The following is a 19957-nucleotide window of genomic DNA, read 5'->3' as shown; positions in this document are numbered from 1 at the left end:
CATAGCTCTCTGCAAAATGGATGTTGCGTGAGCTCACTTTTGGCCAAACATAACGACGAGTTGATGATTTAGAGCAGTGTTGGGAAATTGTCAAGTGTAATAAACCCGGGTCTTAGCATCGATATGTGACAATGAATGAACCATGGCTCCATCATTTCACTCCGAATTCCGATCAACAGTAAGCTGAGTGGACTGCACACGATTAACTCGCTTCAAAATGTGGTTAAAACGAAACAGTCGGGTGGCAAGATTAAGGCGTCTGTATTTTAGGATACGCCTGGAATAATTTTTATTGACTACCGTAAAAAAGGAAGGACCATCAACAAAGCCTAAAGCCATACATGTAGCGTTATTGGACCGTTTCAAGAACGAAAAGAAAAACCTGTTTCACCAAAACAAGGAATCGTGTTACAAATCAGTGAAAACGATGGCAAAAATCCATAAATTGGGCTTCGATTGCTTCTGCATCCACCATATTTTAAAGATCTTGCTCCCAACGATTGTTTTCTGTTTTCAGATTTCAAAATAATGCTCGCTGGGAAAAAATTTTCACCGAACAAAGAGTATGATTGCCCAAACTGAGACCTATTTTCAAGCAAAGGACAAATCGTACTACAAAAATGGTATCGAAAAGTTGGAGGTTCATTATAATAAGTGTATCTCCCTTGAAGGGAACTATGTTGAATAACATAAACGAATTTAGCCAAAAATATCTATTTTACTATGATAAGCCGAGGACTTTTTAATTTAATATATTTTTTATTCCATCGTAGACTATTTTAATTTTATAAGATAATTTAACAGTGTATTAATTTTTTACAGAACCTTATGAGCTCTCCTCACCTGAGTACATGCACAGCTGAAAATATTTGCTTCTGAAAGGTATTTATTATTTGAACATTAAGGGCACATCCAGTGTGAAATTTAAAAAAAGTTAATATTGCTTTTCATTAATCTGTAATCAATGCCGTCTGAAAAAACCAACTATATTTTTAAATAAATGAAGTATAGCTGGTCAGTTCAATCTACTCTATATGGGTTTGTCTCTAAAATCTTGAATGATTACTCCAGGGAGGATGGAGTCATGTAGAAGTTCACACAGATGAGGAAAGTTCTCAAATCTTTTACATATTCCGTTTGAAGGCGAAAGTGAAAAGGCGAACCATCTCTCCCAGGGTTTTGCTCTGGGGTTGGGACCCGTCACGTAAAAAAACGACCCCAATTAAGGAGGGTCTGCGCTAATAAAGATGACGAAGAAGAAGATACATTCCGTATATAATGGTGCTGCAACGGCTTCTAAACGGCTAGGCAACACAGAAAACGACCAACATTTTTCCGAAAAAATTTAACTTTTTGAACACCACCATTTTTTCTAAGTTTTCGTTATGTTTTCTACTATAGGTAGCTCTACGGACATTATCCTTCTATTGAGAATTTTAGGGTGTTATCCACAGCTAAGGCTGTAATCACTGGAAGTCCAAATGTAATCTTCAAAATTTTTATTTTTTTTTCATCGTTACCGTACTATATTCTTAAAATATAATTAAATATGCCCTCAAAGTTTTGAAGCAATAGATAAAGTATTTAGTTCCCAAACAATGCCATTTTTAGGCTGTCAAACTAATTGTGGCATTAAAAAGAACTGAAAAAATGTTGATGAAACACTTGGTTTTCGATACAGGATTGATAAAAAAGCTTATGCTTACTTTCTATATCATAGTGAACAACATTTGAAAACTACAAATTCGAAAAAATTCAGTTGCAACGAGACGGTTTCACTCTCTTACAGTCATATACATATATTTCTGTAAGAGGCACTACCGTCAATTGCTGCACACCTTCTTTACGTCATCTTTTGTTTCAGCCACAATGAAAATTATTTAAGAATTCATATACATATACATTTGCTTGTGCGCTGTATTGGATTGTTGATTGTTGCTTGTACTTACCCGTATACGACGCATGGCCTGCACGATTTCGGCGCGAGTATTTGGACGTGAAACCTCCTCCCAGCCGACGAACTGCAAAACAAAGAGCAGAACAAAAGGTGTGTTAATGAAATATTTATGAGCAGAAAAGGAGCAAAATTCGGCAGTGTAAACACACATACATAAATTATGAGGAATGTAAAAATATGCATGGGAACAAGGGATATAAGGAAGGGAACATTGTATGCGATTCAAAGTGGTCAACTGAAAGAGAGGGAGGGAACTTGAAACAATTTAAAATTCATTTGTTACCTGAGAGTGCTTCAGAAGCGCAATAATTGCAAACTCAATTAATAAGAGAGGGTTATATAAAGAATATCAGTGGAAGGAGTTCAAAGCAGAGAGGTTTATGAAATATTCTTTTTTTAATTCTGCGAAGACACGCTTCCTTTCATTGTCATTGATTTACGCCTACCGCTATTTAATTCAAGTTTATTAATAAATGTGAGTGTATTGTTGTTGTTGTTGTTCAAATTAAAGCCATTTATCTCAAGGCTTGCGGCAAGTGCTGAAAGACGTAGATAAAGCATATCTCGATTTAGAATGGCAAACACACGCCCACACGAATTCTGCGCAAAATGAAGAAAATAACTGATTAAACGCCTGCCTCAAAACAATGACAGCCGAGACCTAAATCACGCTTGACCGCAAAATGAATCAGAAACAAAGGCAAATGCCACAGCGTCTACATACAAAAACAATGCTCCACTTCGTCTTTTCTTCATCTTCTTTTTCATGGTCATTATTGTCTCAGCTGAAAGGGATTGAATTTCCATGCTGTGGCGTTGAAAAGATACAATCTTCATTAAGCAATAAGAAAAAGCTGCTAATAGAAAAGGGACCAAGAAGAGGCAATTACAATAAGGAAGTTGAACAAAAGAGAAGCGTGGCTGATAGAAAAGATAACAAACAAAAAGAAAATAGCAAAAAAAGCAATTAAAAATCAGACTTAGAAAGAGAGAGATTAACAGCGAAAGCGATTTTTTAGATTCTTCAAGATTAAATTTTCACGTGGTTCTAAAAATTTTAATGAAGAATTGCTGTAGTCTCATATCTTGGATTGGTACAACTACACTAATGGTCAAAAGTGTATTTAGATCAGTATTTAAGGCTACTTTCCAGAAAAAAGAAGTTATGAAGGCATTTTGCAGTACAAAGTTGGCCCAAAAAGAGTTCGGCAAAAAGCTTTCACTTGACCAAACCTTCACTACGGAGCTTTCGAACTCGTTTCTTTTGTAAAAATCTCACTTTGTTCGAAAATATTACGTATCCTTCATTAAAGCGTATAAGAATTTTCAAAAATGCATAGAGAGCTTTCACTAAGACTGAAGTAGATTTCGAATACGCTTCTTCTACGAGAGACTATATTGTACGCAATTTATGGTAGAAATATGTACATTTTTCAGCATGAGTTAGGTTTAAATAGTGTTCGAAAGAGAGCTTTATTCAAGCCTAGAATCTTTCGAACTCAACGGAGAGCTTTTACTATCCTGTACAGTGCTTTTGAGCTCGTTTCTTTTGTAAAAGTCTGTCACTAAAGCGTAAGTAGCTTTTGAATACGTTTCTTCTATGAAGGGCTATATTATAAACAATATTATCCAAAGCAATTAAAGTAGAAGTTTTCAGTATGTGTTAGGTCTAAATAGTGTTAGAAAACAATCTTTCATTGGAGCTTAGAAGATTTCGAACTTATTTCTTCCGTGAAGACCTGATTCTTTCACAAGAGCCGAGCTTTCGTTCGTTTCGTTTACCTCTCTTACACAGATCTGATTCAATTAGATTAACTATTTCGCTAAGGCATAGTAGAGCTTTCAATATATATATATGAGAGAGTTTTCATTAGAACATGAAAAGCTTTCACAAGATCAAGGCATGCTTTCACTGAAGCATGTACAGCTTTCGAAATTATCTTTGATATTCTAATTGAGCCACTGATTCAATTCGAATATCTTTCGATGATTCATACCAAAACTTTCTTTATATCAAAAAGAGCTTTCATTAGATCGAATGTAGCTTTTAGACTCGTTTGTTGGCTATGCTAGGGAAACATTGTTCTACAGTCTATGACTACGTTGGGTATATAAGACTTTTTGAAATCCAAATAATTAGAGTCAGATAAATGAGTGCAGATTATCAAAAATTATATTCTTTATACAAAAATGATTCTTTAATTACTCTATTTTTGCTCTTGTTGTTTTTATATTCAAAAACTGAAGATTTTAGTTAAATTTAAGTATTTTTATTCTACACTCATTTCTATATATTTTTATTAATGTAGTGGAAATTAATCCAGTGGGATAATTGAAAATGCTTTTTCTTACTCATAGTCCTTGGTTATTCGAAACTTAAAAATAAATAAATATTTCATTAAACTTGTAGCTATCATCATAATCGCCACTTAAACCTCAATTAAACTGTCAAAACTTCCAAAAAGGCTTACAAATAAATTGCGGCGCATTTGGAAGCTTAACACGCGCGTAAACAAATATTATCAACACATTCCATCAGCGATTAAGGGGCCTTTGCAAACTGTTTAAAAATCTCACCACACATACATGTATTTATAATGTTTATGTGTATAGACCAAAAATCCGCAGCTTACCCCAAAAAGTATGCAAGGGATTAGAATGCGTCGGCATGTTGGCGAATTACTTAAAAAAGTGATTTAAATCACTTTACGTTTTTAACACAATTTCGACCTTTTTTCGATGTGGTAACCCGCGCACACAAATATATTACATTTATATGCATATGTGTATGTGTGTTTAAATGTATGCATGAGCTTTTAGTTGAGTGCTTTATCAATAATCTGGCATCGACTGAACAAATATGTAACTAAAAATATTTGTGATTATAAGGGTGCATAGAAAAACACACATACTCGTATCTGTTTAAAAACCCTTTGGCTGTAGAAAAATAAGCTCGGCAAGTTTGTATGTGTTTACATATACTCTTTAGGTTGTTTAAAGCTGCATATGGGCTACTTGGACTCCATAAGCATATACATATGTATTCCTTTATATTCTACCACATACTTGTTCGCTTATGTTAACCGCTAGCTCAATGCATTCAGCAGAAGTTTTAATGTCTATTCTCAAGTTTTGAAAGTCGATAAAAAGTGTAAGCAAGCATTTCGTAGAAACTTATATCGCAAACTCTAAGTACAAGATTAAAGCTTGTGGCGTTATCTGGGGTCACACATGCGTACGCATTTTCGATTTTATTGGTTCAATTCTTAGTAAAGTTGCTTGTTCCTAGGAAAATGTGGAAAATGTACATTTATTTATTGCAAAAACTTGAAATTTTTTAAGCTTCAATGCCCTAGACATTTTTTAGCATAAAATTGTTCGAAAAATAACGTGATACTGCGGTTTTTGAAACCAAGAACAAGATTGTAAAACTATTTTATGTAAGTGGGGGGTTTTTCAGTGGCAAACTTGAGCGAAAATTATACTCACCACATGTATAAATATTCACCACTTTGAAATTTGTTACATTTTCGGTACCAAAACTACAAACAATACATTTGCCATGCTTCAACCAAATTCACCATACTTACACTCACCACACCTAACTTTACCGCAACGACTATTTACATAGAAATACATTCAATACTTCGAAAATTTTACAATTATGGTAGAAAAACTCCAACAGCACATTTACCCTGCTTCAACTGAATTCACCACATTTAAACCCACTACACTAAACTTTTCCTCAGCAGCTATTTATACAGGTACATTTGCATAACATGCTAATCAGACGATTCTGCAGTTTTCGAAACCAAGTACATTACTGTAGATTTTTCTCTGTAGAGGTGGTGTTTCACAATTAAAGATTTTAGTGAAAATAAAACTCAAAACATTCATATAAACTCACCACAAATGATTTTTTCCTCCCATTTGTAGCACTACAATACCAATTAGCACATTTATCAGGCACCAAAAATCCCCACAATAAAACTCACCACACAGAAATTCACCACACTTAATTTTTTCGTTGTAGCTAGCAATATACTGTATACCGAAGTTTTAATACTAAATAAACACCTGAACGATAAGCTTATGGTATTCGTGGTGAGTAATTGTGTTTGTAGAAGTTCCCTTAAACAATCAAAAATTTCATATGTCGTAATTTTGTAGGAAAAAAACTAAAATTTTATAGATATTCATGTAAAACATATTATATATTATACATTTTAACCTCATACAAAACTATCTTGGGGAAAAAGAGAGAAAATATTTTACGATCAAACAAAGTAACATCTGTAAAGTTCTTATGAAGCCTTGCATAATCAGATCGATTACTCATGTGCCTATCAACATGTATTTTATATTTTCACTTTTCTTTCTAACGATGGATCAGCTAACAGATCGAAAGCCGTGTGCGTCACAAACGAAATCAAAATATAAACATAAATAGTATTTAAAATTAGAATGCCGACACTTTCATGCCACACAAAAACGCATGGATGTACGGCGAGTGAGTGTTGCTTTTCGTTGCATAAAAAATAATGCAATCTCATAAACATTACGTATACGCACTGACGGGCCTATGCCAATCACCACATGTATGTACATACATCCACACATGCGCTGCTTTGTGTGTGTTTCCAATGTTGCGTTTTTCATTTCGTTTGAAGTGCAAGTCGTGCGCTCTTGTTGTTGTTGCCTTGTGTTGTTATACACTTTCGACACAACGCCCGCACTCGGGCGCTTTCAAACACAATTTCACACAAATTAAGGCAACACATTACGCCAGCCGCCGCACAGCCATAACTATAAAACACAAATAATGACGCGCTTCGTGTGCCACATTTGGTGTCTGTGTAAAAGGAGACTCTTGGAAAACAAGCAAACAAGTTTTCGTGCACTTTTACTGCGTATATTATATACAGTGGCGCCGGTGCGCGGACTTAGTCACCTGCAAAATTCACCGAAATTATTCGAAAATATGACACCAATCACCAAAATAAACACAAAATGCATTTATGAAATTATGTAACACAGTGTGAAAACGCTTTGATTGTGAGTTTTTGGTTTTGTAATTACCGTAATTACACGATTGGACTGTCAACTTTTGTATTGCACTTTTATTTTTACAGTTATACGCATGTAGACTGTTGACATACATATTTATGTTTATTAGTTTGCCATGTCAGTTCACCACTTTTATTGAAAACAGTCAAATTATTTATTATAAAATAAAATTGTCAACATTTATGCATATGAACAGCGGCCTTGCAGATAAGTTATACAAATTATATTTTATTTTGCTTCACTTTATCTGATAATGACAACATTGTAAAGCCCATTAATTTTTAAATCCTAAAATAAAATTTTAAATAAAGTTTTACATACTCGTATATGCACATACATGTAAATATGGTATATACAATTTTAATCAATTTATATACATGCTAATGCGAAGTGTGTACCTACATAGATGCATAATGTAAAATATTTTGCAAATGCTAGTGTGATCCAAATTTCACCATATTTTCGGGTATTTTAATACAAATCTTTATTAGCGCCTTCAAACTAAACTCCGGAGCCAATACAAACACGAGAATGCTTGATCAAATTTTCCATATGAGTGTACTTGTCATTATTCGTGGCAGGCTTGAACTTCGGTGCCTTCAGCGCATTTTGGTTTTTTACAGTTTCGGTTAATTTTTAGTGTGCCGTTAGCTTAATTATTGAACAGTGTGGATGTCCTATTCATAACCCCACATTCGCGACCTCTATTCCACGTCGATTTTGCAAAATGTTCATGGCTTTTGGTATGAGTCTAACATTGACACGTTTTGTTCCCAAGGCATTAGCCAAAATGTAATGAATCAATCCATTAATATGTTGAGATGCTCTGCTCTCTCTATCGTCATTAACAGATGGTGATAAACGACTCGCACGTGGCAAGTTTTCGATGACTTTCCGACCTTCATTGCATGGACGAGGGCAAGACGAAATATCTCCTGTCATCAAACAAACTTTCTCACGTCATTATTGACAGTTATAACTTTAAAGTGGCATGGACGATGGCAACAACTAAAGAGTTTACATTGGCCACGACAAATATCGCATTCGATGTATCGATGAGCTGTATGAGCTATACGACAATATTGGCATAATTCAGCGAATTTAAAGACTGCGGCTATGCCGGCTACGTCATTTCATCCGAATGAACGAAAACACTCCAGCTCTGAAAGTATTCGACGCAGTACCCGCAGGTAGAAGCAGAGAAAGAGGAAGACTACCACTCTGTTCTGCCAGGTGGAGAAGGACCTGGCTTCCCTTGGATTCTTCAATTGGCGCCATCTTGCAAAAAGAAGAAACTACTGGCGCGCTGTTGTTAATTCGGCTATAACCACGGTGTCTACGCCAGTAAAAAAGAACAAGATAAGAGTTGGTATACCGTACATAGCGAGCCTCCATTTTTTCCACACCATTTTTGTAAAACTGTCTTTTGCTTCAAAATTGGCCTTAGTTGTGGCGATCACTTTTTTATTCGACGAAAATTTCTTACCAGTGAGCACTATTTTAAGGTCCAATAGAAGGAGAGAGTCGGCGGAAGCCTTATCTATAAAATACAGTGTATTCGGAAGAGACTCGGAGCACATTTCATGTGTATTTCCACGCTTTGGAGCGGGCTTATAGTGTATAATCTGTTCGGATGACTTTAGATTGAACTATGGAATAAAATTATGGCACCATGTCTCATCCTTTGTCTCATATCGTTACAAAAGCTCGGGTTTGTTACGCTGGAACATCTCCAAACACTGCTCCGAATCTTCAACTCATCATTGCGTTTGGTCAAAAGTTAGCTCGCGGGATCCCCGGGGAAAATATAAACGTTCTGTTGATATCTTTAGAGTGCCCTCTATCAAACAACTTCATCCAAACTTATTTTTGGGGACTGTTTCGATGTTTTCGGCAGTAACAACCTTATTTGAGAGTCCACCACTTTCAGCGTCTTCGGTTCTTTCACCTTCCATCATTAAACTTACCATACGAATGCTTGTAGATTGATTTTCATGGAGCAGTGTTCAGATACTCGTCAAAAAGTCACTTTTTTGCTTCAAATGGAGTTTATTTCTTCAAAAAGCAAAATCTTAACAAGACACGAAATTCCTGCTGATTCATTCCTTTTTCACAACAAAAGTTGCTTCAAAATGATGCAATTCACAAACTAATGATCCGTCAGTTGCCAATTACACACGCGCCTTTTGAAGGTTAGGGTTAACAGAAATCATATGGACTTAATTCTGGAAGCGTCATCTAACTGTCAGGACGGGGACTTTTCAACTGCCTTGTTAGTTAGGTTCTTGATAAAGTAGACTCCCTAAGTTCAAACGCGTTGTTCAAATGTTTGAGACGAAATCATATCTTATTTGAAACTTCTGTACTTATGTTAAATAAATGAGGAAGGCTTAATTTCGGATATAACCGAATATTACATACCCCTGCAACTTGCCAGAATCAGAGCCAGGCTCCAGGCTAGTTTAGAGGAAAGATGTTATAAGATAAATACATTCTCTCAACTTTAATAAACTAACTAACATGTTAGTCGATATATGTGGTACAAAGTCACCCGGAAGTTCCTTTTTGACATACAGGTGTACAACTATTAGAAAGGATTCTCTCCAATTGTATATAATACATCTAAGAGATGGACCGATATTATCGATAAAAAGTTCGCAATTGGAACTTTGTTCTACATATTGGGGGCCTGAATAGTTTTGGTCTGATTTGGACAATTTGTGGGCATAAGGTGGCAGACGGCAAATGCATTACTCGAAAGTGAAAGTATCAGATGGAATTTAAGATTTTGTTATATGGGAAGTAGAGAGGATTGTAGCCTATTTCGCCCGTTATCATATTGTAATGAAGCAATATCAATATAATTGTATGTACTAAATTTGGTTGATATGGACTGAGTAGGTTCTGAGATATAAGATTTCGGGGAGGCCATCAAATTTTATTTTAAGAAACCGGTTTCTTTTTTGTTATACAAGTATATCAAGGTGATATTTAATTAAATAAAACCTCAAAGAGAGAATTACATTTCAATTATAAATATTCAGGCCATTTTGAAGCTCTAGACTGCATTAATCCCTCAAAAGTAAACATATACGAGTATGCAATAAAACTATAGAATAAAAAAAACGTTAACTGACAACATTGATTTAGAAAAATTGTCCTACTTTATTTGTTGTTAATTGGGGTAACATTAAATTTTGAGTAAATATTATTATTATTTCGATTGCTGATTGAATCACACCCTAAAGTGCCTACGCTTTTACAGAATCAAACATATTTCCATTTTTGTGCTACTTTTTATAAGTCAGCAAATTTGCGGCTCTGAATGGCGTTGGGTTGGCGCCATAAATGCAACTCTGACAAAATGGTTAACCAATTTACGGTTTATTGAATGAATTGGTTTCGGTTGAGTGTCGATTTTACTTTTTACATAATGGAGGTAGATTAATGTGGCTTTTTATAATTAATTTTCAACGGTCAATATGTGAACAAAAAACGGAAAAGTGTGAATATTGAATGTGAGTGCACGGTGTGAGTGTGCGGTGAACTCAGACGAGTATAAATATACTTGTATTTCATAGCAGAGCGAAAAATGGTTTTCAAGCAATTAATTTTTTACGCTTAGATTATTTATGAAAAATTATAAATTGGAAAAAAATATTGAAAAAATTATTTAAAAAAATATTTAAAAAATTAAAAAATTAATAGAAAAAAATTATAACAAATTTTCAATATTTTTTTTATTTTTTTTTTTGATTTTATTTTTTTAAGTTTTTTTTTGTTTGAAAAAAATAATAAACAAAATATTTTACTTTTAATTTTTAACTAATTTACTATATTTTTCATATTTTTTAAATATGTATTATACTTTGAAAATTTTTTTTAAATTACTCAGAAACGAATAGTACCAGAGTTAAATTAAAAGTATCAAATCGTAGAATCTTGCATTAAATTTTATTTTCAAAAAACCAAAAATATATTTGAAAATACTTAGCATACTCCAACTTTGTCCATTAATATGTTCACTGCTATAAAATATGAATCCTTCAGCACTGTAATCTTCCGCCAAGAGAAATGCGTAATTATCAGCGGACGCGTGTTACACTCACACACAGAAAAACATAAAAATATTAAAAATTTATTAACTGCCATTTGGCACAGTGCCGGCGAGTGCACGTGTCTCTGGAGGGTCAATTATTTGTTCAGACACTTTTTTGTTTCCTTTATGCATTTTACAGCAAGCACCCACACGCTGACACTACTCAGCGTGTTTCCTCTGGCGCAAATATTGCTCTTTTATTTATTTTGATTCTTAATATTATTTCTCATTTCATTTCTCTCCTTTTTCCCTTTTCATTCTTCTCTTTTCTTTTCTCTTTTTTTTCACTTTTATTTTCTTAATTTATTTTCACGACTTTCATTTTTAAATAGAGCAGCATAATATTGCTTTTGTACCAATTTGCATGCAAATAATGTGAAAAAGAGCAATCGCACAGCGGAAAGATCTCTTGGGCATTTAACCCTTCAGATTTTAATTACACAAATTGTCAACAAGCTGCGACCGTGCTGAATGTAGTTAGTATACATTTCAGCTATTAGCAGAGCATGAAAAAAAACCAATTGCAAATGAGTGGCCCAAGAAGGGCGCTAATAAACGAAATGTATTTAAATTTTATTCGCATTGAGCGTACTTTACTCGCTCTTTTATGTTGACTTGAGTGTGAGAAAGAAGAAATTAGTTGGAGGTAAACAACATTTGGTCAAAAGGGTATTCAAGAAAATAGAGAGAAAGAGAAGTAAAAAGTCAAAGTGACAATTCAGATAACAAGTGTGTAGTTTTAACTCCATGGAAAGTGCACTTAAAGCCTCAAAAAAAGAGGGATAAGATTTCCAAAACCTGATGAACCTGATTTTAGAAATATTTGGGTCTAAGATGTATTACCGCGCAACGCACTTTTAAATAACAGCAATGAAACGAACTTAGTTTTTGCTTTTCTTTGAACTGAGTACATGGTTACTCAAGCCGTGTTATTTGTGGTTTTCAAAATACTGATGTTGTTATTGTTGTGTGACTGTGAGATGCTTTAGGCCTAGAATAGAAGACAAGAAGAGATCTGTTGAACTACTTACTTGCCCTGATCGAAGTTCATCTTATCGCAACAGTAGGAGTTCTTACTGGACTTTGTCAATTAGACATTCATGTAGTAAGGTTTAAATCTCGTCGAACGCTAGTTGTCAAAGTTATATTGAGGAGGGTTAGGTGGAAACATCTAGACACTTCCTCCTCCATTGTCCACTCTTTGCAAGACTGAGGCTGAAACAGTTCAGTAATCCTACCTTGGGTGAAGTAGAAGACAAAGCCGAAACTGATATTAGTCGTTTTAACAAATGTATGCTATTTTCAAAGTGCTTTATCTATCCTTAAGGGTTTTATGATGCAGTTTTCGAGAGTGTATAGATACCACAACGGATCGCTGTTCCAAGCTGTCCAAGTGCGATCTCTCTTAGGATCGGCTTACTAACCTAACGTAACCTAACCTAACAGTACTCGTATAGGAAGATCATTTTGGATAATGCTATTGTGCTGTGAGCATCTTTTACGTATTCATACTGCCCCCAAATGATAAATCAAACACAGGGGTCTGCCTCTATAGAAGCCGATTCAGGGTTCCAGCATGTCGCCAAGAAATAGATAAATAACAGTTTAATTTTCTCCTAATTAAAGACAACCAACATTCTAAGCGCTCACGTTCATCTATCGAAGCTGAACTTACTCAGCCTTTTTTCAAAGCTGCTTAGCATTGACTGGCATTCGGTCAGCCGAATTTGCTTTTGCAACAAAATAATAACTGATGACAATATAGCAGCCGTTGCTGAGAGAGTAAAAGAAGACCGTGGAGAGAGTGCTGCCGTTCGCAGCAACTCGGACTGAAGTATGGAACGACTTGGTGATATCTTAAATTGAGGGCATACAAAATTCACCGTGTGCAAGAACTGAAACTGCGTGACATTCCCAAGCGAAGTCGCTTCGGTTTTTGGGCTCTTGAAAAGTTTCAAGAAATCCAACGTTTTTGGACTAAATTTAGTTGAGCGATGAGGCCCATTTCTGGCTCAATGTGTAAGTAAACAATCAAAATTGCGAGTAACCTGAAGAGGTTCAAGAGCTGCCATTTTATTCAGAAAAAATAACGTTTTGGTGTGCTTCGTGGGTCAGTGGAATCATCGCTCCATATTTCTTCAAAAATGATGCCGGTGTGAACGTAACTGTCAAGAGCGACCGTTATCGCGCTATGATAACCGATTAGTTGATGCCTGAAATTGAAGCTCGTGATCTCGGCGACACTTGCTGTCAACAAGAAGAAAGCATCACGTGTGTTATTCGCCAGTTAGCAGTCAAATGATAGAACGAGTAATCAAAAATTAGACTCAAGGGATTAACAATCTGCGGCGTAGTAATGTATGTCGTATGTAAATCTTCTCTTAAATTTAATTGACTAATTTATGTTCATCAACCTAGTAACCTAACCTCTCCGTCTATAGCTCAGTCACAACTAGTTTATCTGTTCCCATTTTGTCCAGAAGAAACATAATAACAAACAATTAAGCAGAGATTTATTTAATACTGCCATACGGAGACACACTTATGTATGTATGTGTGGTACATATGTTCATAATTCACTATAGAAATTATGCTGACACTTTCAGTACCCTACACCCTCATATAGCAATATATGTGAGTGTAGTTTTAAAGATATTTTTAAACGCATAAAAACCATTCAAAGAGTTCTTTATGGTTAATAAAGTAGCTCTTATTGCCGCTAATAAAAATAAAGTCTGCACAATATTAGCCCACTTCTCCGATGCGAATATGACATGCCACATTATTGCTATTATTATTATTGTAGCCAACGAATTCGTGTGTGAGTGCGAGTGTAAATAAAAATTCGTACAGAGTACGCTTAAGTAATACGCAAAAATTGTACGTTGTGTCTGTATGTATGTATGTATGAGTATTTTTTTGTATATGTGAACTTGCAACGGTTTTCCAAAGCCAAATGTGTTTGCTCGCAACTTTTCTTTTGGCGGCTCGTGCAATTTCTGTTTATCTTAATAAATTTACAGTTTGCTGTCTGGCGCAAATATTGCTGGATTTATACAAAATATGAATATTTTGTGCATACATAGTGTATATAAGTATCTATGTATGTATGTATGTACAAGTATGTACATATGTATAGATTTTTATTTATAGGATAAGTAGATACATATGTATGTACATATATATGTGCTTATGTATATGTAGTTGTTGGCACAAAAAGCTAAACATCTGATTTTACAAGCACCGCAAGCGCTGGAAATAGCTGCTGTATAGAAACTGTATAATTAAGCGCATTAGGGTTGTTCGTTTTTTTGATTTTGAAAAATAAAAAATAAAAATTGTATCACAATTAAATTTTATAAAACATTGAATTTTCATTTCGTCGGAAAACATGTAATTTTTTTAATGAGTTAGGGAGTTGCCATATTTAAAATATTTAAATAAATAAAATTTATAGTCCAACATATGTTAAAATTAGCAACAAATTAAAGAATATTAAACTCCCAATTAAAAAAAATATTTGAAAAGTGTTGCCACCCTTTTAGAATTTTTTATTCTCCTAAATTGATAATAGAAATTAGTTTTATAAAATTGGCATAATTTAAATATGTTTAGGAAATATGCGAATTGAGAAATTTTGAAAAGAGTTAAAGAGTTGCCATATTTAAAATATTTAAATAAATAAAATTTATAGTCCAACATTTGACAAAATTAGTATCAAAAAAAGAACTTTAATAATTCAATTTAAAAAAGTATTTGAACAGTGTTGCCACCCTTTTATAATTTTTAATTCTCTTAAATTGGTAAAGGAAATGAACTGTCTATAATGGGCGTAAAATTAAATGTGTTGTGGAAATATAATAATTGAGGAATTTTGAAAAGGGTTGCCACCTATATGAATATTTTATAAAAAACCAAAAGAGAAAACAGGAAAAGGCATGGAAAAAATAAGTAAAATTTTGTATATCAGTGTTTTAGTAAAGGTTATAGATGAGCTCAAATTAACAGAATTAAAAATCTTAGGAAGCTGATGAATCAAATAAAAATAATAATAAATTTTAAAAAATTTAAATAAAAAACCGACAGCATTGAAATATAGCAAAATTAGTATAGAAGTAAAATTATTTAAGATTTAAGTTGCAAAAACTTTTGAAAAGGGTTGCCATCTGTTTAGAATTTTTTACTCTTTAAAATTGCAAAAAAAAAGAAATTATCTAAATAAAGTAGGCATAAATATCAACGTGTTAAGGAAACACTATATACTATTTAGTAAATTTTGAAAAAGATTGCCTACTGTTTAAAAAATTTTATACAAAAAAAATTTATATAAGTAATTTTCATCTGAAATTTTGGATAAATCAATTAAATAATAAAAAATTTTACGAAAAATAAAATTTAATTTAAAAATAATAACAAGTTTTACCAAAATAATAAATTAAACCATTTTTTATGAGTCAATTTAATTTTAGAAAAATTTGCTAGATATTAAATTATAAAAAGAAAAATATAAATTTAAAAATAAAAATTTATAAAATATTAAATTTTTTCAAAATATAGAACACCCATAACCTACATAAAATATTACCCATCTACTCCTTCATGTGTAGTATACAACCTACAGACACTCATACGCCTAGTATCACGCCCATAATCAATCACTCAGCACGAAACAACTAATAAAGGGTGCGCAGTGCTGCCAATAGTTTTCAGTTTTACTACAACCTGAGAAATAAACACAAATATAGTTGCGCAAGCAGCAACAGATGGAAGCAGCCAAATTTCTTTGGACTGTTGCTAACAGCGGACGCGCCAGCCAATCAACATCTATGCAGAGCCACTTTCACCCGGCTAAAGCGAGCATCCGCCGACGCTGTCAGTGACGTCAGTTTTAATTTCTTAGGTTTTTTGCTGCTTGCGGCCAATCAAAACAAATTTATGGCTAACAAATTTCCAAATGTTTTGATCTTTCAGCTTGCCATTTAGACGCGTACTATGCCCACAAAGCCGGCTAAGCGAGCGCACTTGAATTGAGTGCTAAGTGATGCGAAAGCATTTTGTTTATTGACAAAAGTATCGCGAATAAAAATCTGCAAACATACACATAAACATTCATAAATATATTTAAGTTGCCAATAAAAACTACGTACTTAATAGAGCAATAGTGAAATACGGTATTATTATCCGGCATAGCACATGAGCTTTTATTAGCCACTGGATGATTGATAGATTGCACCGATTTCAAAATGAGACTATTAAAATGTGGTAAACAAACTTAAGGTACTGGAAATTCTATGGATGTTTAATGGAAATTTGAGCGGAAAAATTACTAGCCTTAGACGCTTTACTTAGATTACTTTGACTTAAAGGAAAAACAAAATTTACTAATGTATATTTATTGCCATTTAACCAAATTAATTTTAACTTAACATAAGTTAACATAGCGAAGAATTACTTAACGTAACGTAACTTAACTTAACTTGGCTTGACATAACTTATTGTAATACAACTTAACTGGAGATAATTTAGCTTCTTAAACTTTAAAAAATAGCAAGATATCGGTGAAAATTAAATAACTAAAACTTTGACTACTAAAAACATAAAAAACTTAACTTATTCATAGGTATTTAACGTAATTTAAGTAAATTTTATTAAGTTTGTCATAACTTAACTTAACATAACAAAACTTAACATAACTTAACTTAACGTAACTTAAAATAATTTAACTTAAAGTAAGATAACATAATGCAATACAAGTTAGCTTGACATAACTTAATAAAATTAACATTATTGACATGACTTAACTTAACGTAATAATCACTGGAACTTAATTAAAATTGTTTTTAATTGAAACAGAAAAACTTACCTTATTAAGATTTAACATAAGTTAACTCAATTTGATTTTCATTTCACAAAACTTGACTTAACATAACATAACTTAACTTAACTTAATGCAACGTAATGCAACACAACTAAATTTGACAAAATTTAGCTTAAAAAGAAATATTTTATATTACACTAATTAGCGGAATAGTATAACTGAACTCAACATGACTTAACCTAAATTAACAGTTAACTTGACATAACTTAACGTGAAATTACTTAACGTAACGTAAGACATTTCAACTTAACTATTTCAATTTACGTAAACAATTTAACATAATCTAATTAACATTTTTTAACTTAACGTAATCTCACTTAACGTAACGTAAGATATCTTAACCTTTATTTTAATTTAACGTAACACAACTTAACATAATTTAATTTCAAAATTAATTTAACCTAACGTAACGTATTTACCATAAGATGACTTAACGTAACAAAACTTAACTTAGTATAGGATGGGCCATATAAAATTTTAAATTTCGAAGATAGGGCGTAAAAGATTGAGTGTAGCGTTTGCTGTATGGCACGTAGCGCCGTCCTGCTGGAACCAAATGTTGTCCAAGTCTTCCTCTTCAATTTGCTTGAAGAAAAATTCGGTTCGGTTCGCGATATCGCTCACCATGGCGAACGGCGGTTCCATCTTCATTTTTGAACCAGACCAAAATCCGCACCATATAGTGATTCGTGCTGGGTGCATTGGCTTCTCGACGATTACGTGTGGGTTTTCTGTGCCCCAAATGCGACAATTCTGCTTGTTAACGTAACCATCGAGGTGGAAATGAGCCTCGTCCGAAAAGGAGATTTTTCGGTAAAATTGACCATCCTCGGTCAAACGATCTTCTGCCCAATCTGCGAATTGTAGAATAGAGAATGGCGACCCATTTCGTAAATTTTAGACTTTTTACTGAATATCTGTCACTTTCCGAATGGTATTTGACCATGGCCCACCCTACTTAGAGTACAGTAGAGGCCCTACAAGCAACTTAAACGAGTCTGAATCGAATGCGCTTGCATTCTGAAGTTCTTATTATTATTTTTATTATTTTGTGGACTTCACCCTTCGAAATATTAATTATGTATTTATTTCTTGCAGGTAGCCTTTATTCTCCTTGCATTACTGTTATGCTTAATCGTTGTGGAGCGAATAAATTGCTGAATAATGCAATCTGTTGGAAGTTAATGCTCAAGAGTCAACTCAGCGCAGCCAAAGTTAATTGCACTTTTTCTCAGCTGAGCTTTTCGTTGCATAATACCGGCTTTGGCCTTCTTTTTCGTCCATGATATTAGCTAAGTTGCTGTTTTAATGAACTTAACTTAAGTGTCGACCCGTGGAAGAGTGAAAGTTTAAGTAAAGTACAAAACAGTTGTTGTTGTATTAGTTGTGGAACACATAGAGGCAAGGGAGCAATAAAAATGAAAATAACGAGAAACAAAAAGCGAAAAATGGAAGAAAGAATGTGTACTCAGACGGTAAGTACCTTCGGTTTTGGGGTTAAATGTTAAAGTGGCTTAAGTCGGTTTATGTTATGAAAAGAATTTTTATTTAAAATAAGCCTTTATGTCGATTATATAAAATACTAAAACTGTTGAGCCTATTTATAAGTTAAATCAAATCGATTCGGTCAGTGGGCCTCAATGATTTAGTCATAAATTGGCAAGAATAACGTAAAGTAGCAACATTAAGTTAACTTAGATTAATTACTTAAGGTACGTTAACTCTTTCCAGCTTAACTTAAGGCAACTTAACTTAAGCCTTAACTTAACATAACACATCTTAACTTAAAACAACTTAAATTAAAAAACTTAACTTAAGAAAACTTTTCTTAAGTCAGTTTAACTTAATATAACTTACCTTAGGGCACATTAAACTAAGTCAACTTAGCTTATCTCTACTTAGCTTAAGTCAACTTAGCTTAAGTGCACTTAACTTAGTCAACTTAACTTAAGAAAACTTAACTAAGGTCAACTCAACTTAAGAAAACTTAGCTAAGGTCAACTCAATTTTGCTTAAGATAACTTAACTTACGGCAACTTAACTTAAGCGAGCTTAACTTAAGGCAACTTAACTTAGGACAACTTAACTTAAGGCAACTTAACTTAAGCGAACTTAACTTAAGGCAACTTAACTTAAGAGAACTTAACTTAAGGCAACTTAACTTAAGACAACTTAACTTAAGGCAAATTAACTTAAGACAATTTAACTTTAGTCAACTTAACTCAAATCAACTTAAGTCAACTTAAGGCTTTTTTGATACGCTCCACAGCTATTTTGAAACCAGAAAAGTTCCAAAAATATACCAATATATGCACATATTTTAAAACTTTCACATGTTAAAATTAAAATTTGTTCGCAGAAACTTCCAACAAACATTTCGCTTCAAACAGCCAGCTGTTCGAAATTTAGTTTCCACCAAATACTAAGCATAAATACCAGCACACAGGATATTAATAGTAACAGTTTTAAGCGCCATTGGCAGCAATAAATCATGAAACTTTCTCGCCACCCACGAACTTTGCAGCGGCAATATGTCTGCTCACTCGACACGCTGCACACTCAACTCGCTGTCTAAGCCACAATTTTAACTTGCTGAAATCAATTTCCTGTCATGTAGCACTAAGCAAAAACTAAAGACAAAAACAAAAACAAAAAACCTCTTTCTCGACACAAAGTCAGCAGCCGTTTGGTTGGCGTTGGAGCAAAAACCAGAAGGCGTTTAAATGGAAATTGTTTAAGTAACTTCAACTGCAATTAAGCAACAACGGAAGGCGTGAAGTGCGCAGTTTCAATTAGGAGAGCGCAACGAAAATATCGTTAGAATTTAAAAAATGCTAAAATGTGATTTTTGATTGTGTGCAGCAGCAGCAGCAGCTGTTGCGTAATAATTGCAGAAAGTTCAAGCAAATTAAATGAGCAGCCATGGCGTATACGTGAAATGCGAAAAGTCAGTGAG

The 19957-nt window shown here is 33.6% G+C and overlaps 1 protein-coding gene across 3 annotated transcripts in view; it reads right to left on the bottom strand.

The window, feature by feature from the left end:
- LOC105230055 (capon-like protein) overlaps positions 1-19957 on the bottom strand; it is a 309021-nt gene that overhangs the window by 71443 nt on the left and 217621 nt on the right. For all 3 annotated transcript variants that reach the window (XM_049457483.1, XM_049457482.1, XM_049457480.1), the window contains exon 3: positions 1950-2021. In XM_049457483.1, coding sequence (XP_049313440.1) covers positions 1950-2021 — 72 coding nt within the window. The remainder of the gene's footprint in view (positions 1-1949; positions 2022-19957) is intronic.

This window comes from Bactrocera dorsalis, chromosome 5 (assembly GCF_023373825.1).
Source record: "Bactrocera dorsalis isolate Fly_Bdor chromosome 5, ASM2337382v1, whole genome shotgun sequence".
NCBI lineage: Eukaryota > Metazoa > Arthropoda > Insecta > Diptera > Tephritidae > Bactrocera > Bactrocera dorsalis.
The sequence above is the reverse complement of the archived record's forward strand: the minus strand, read 5'-3'. Positions and strand labels throughout refer to the sequence as shown.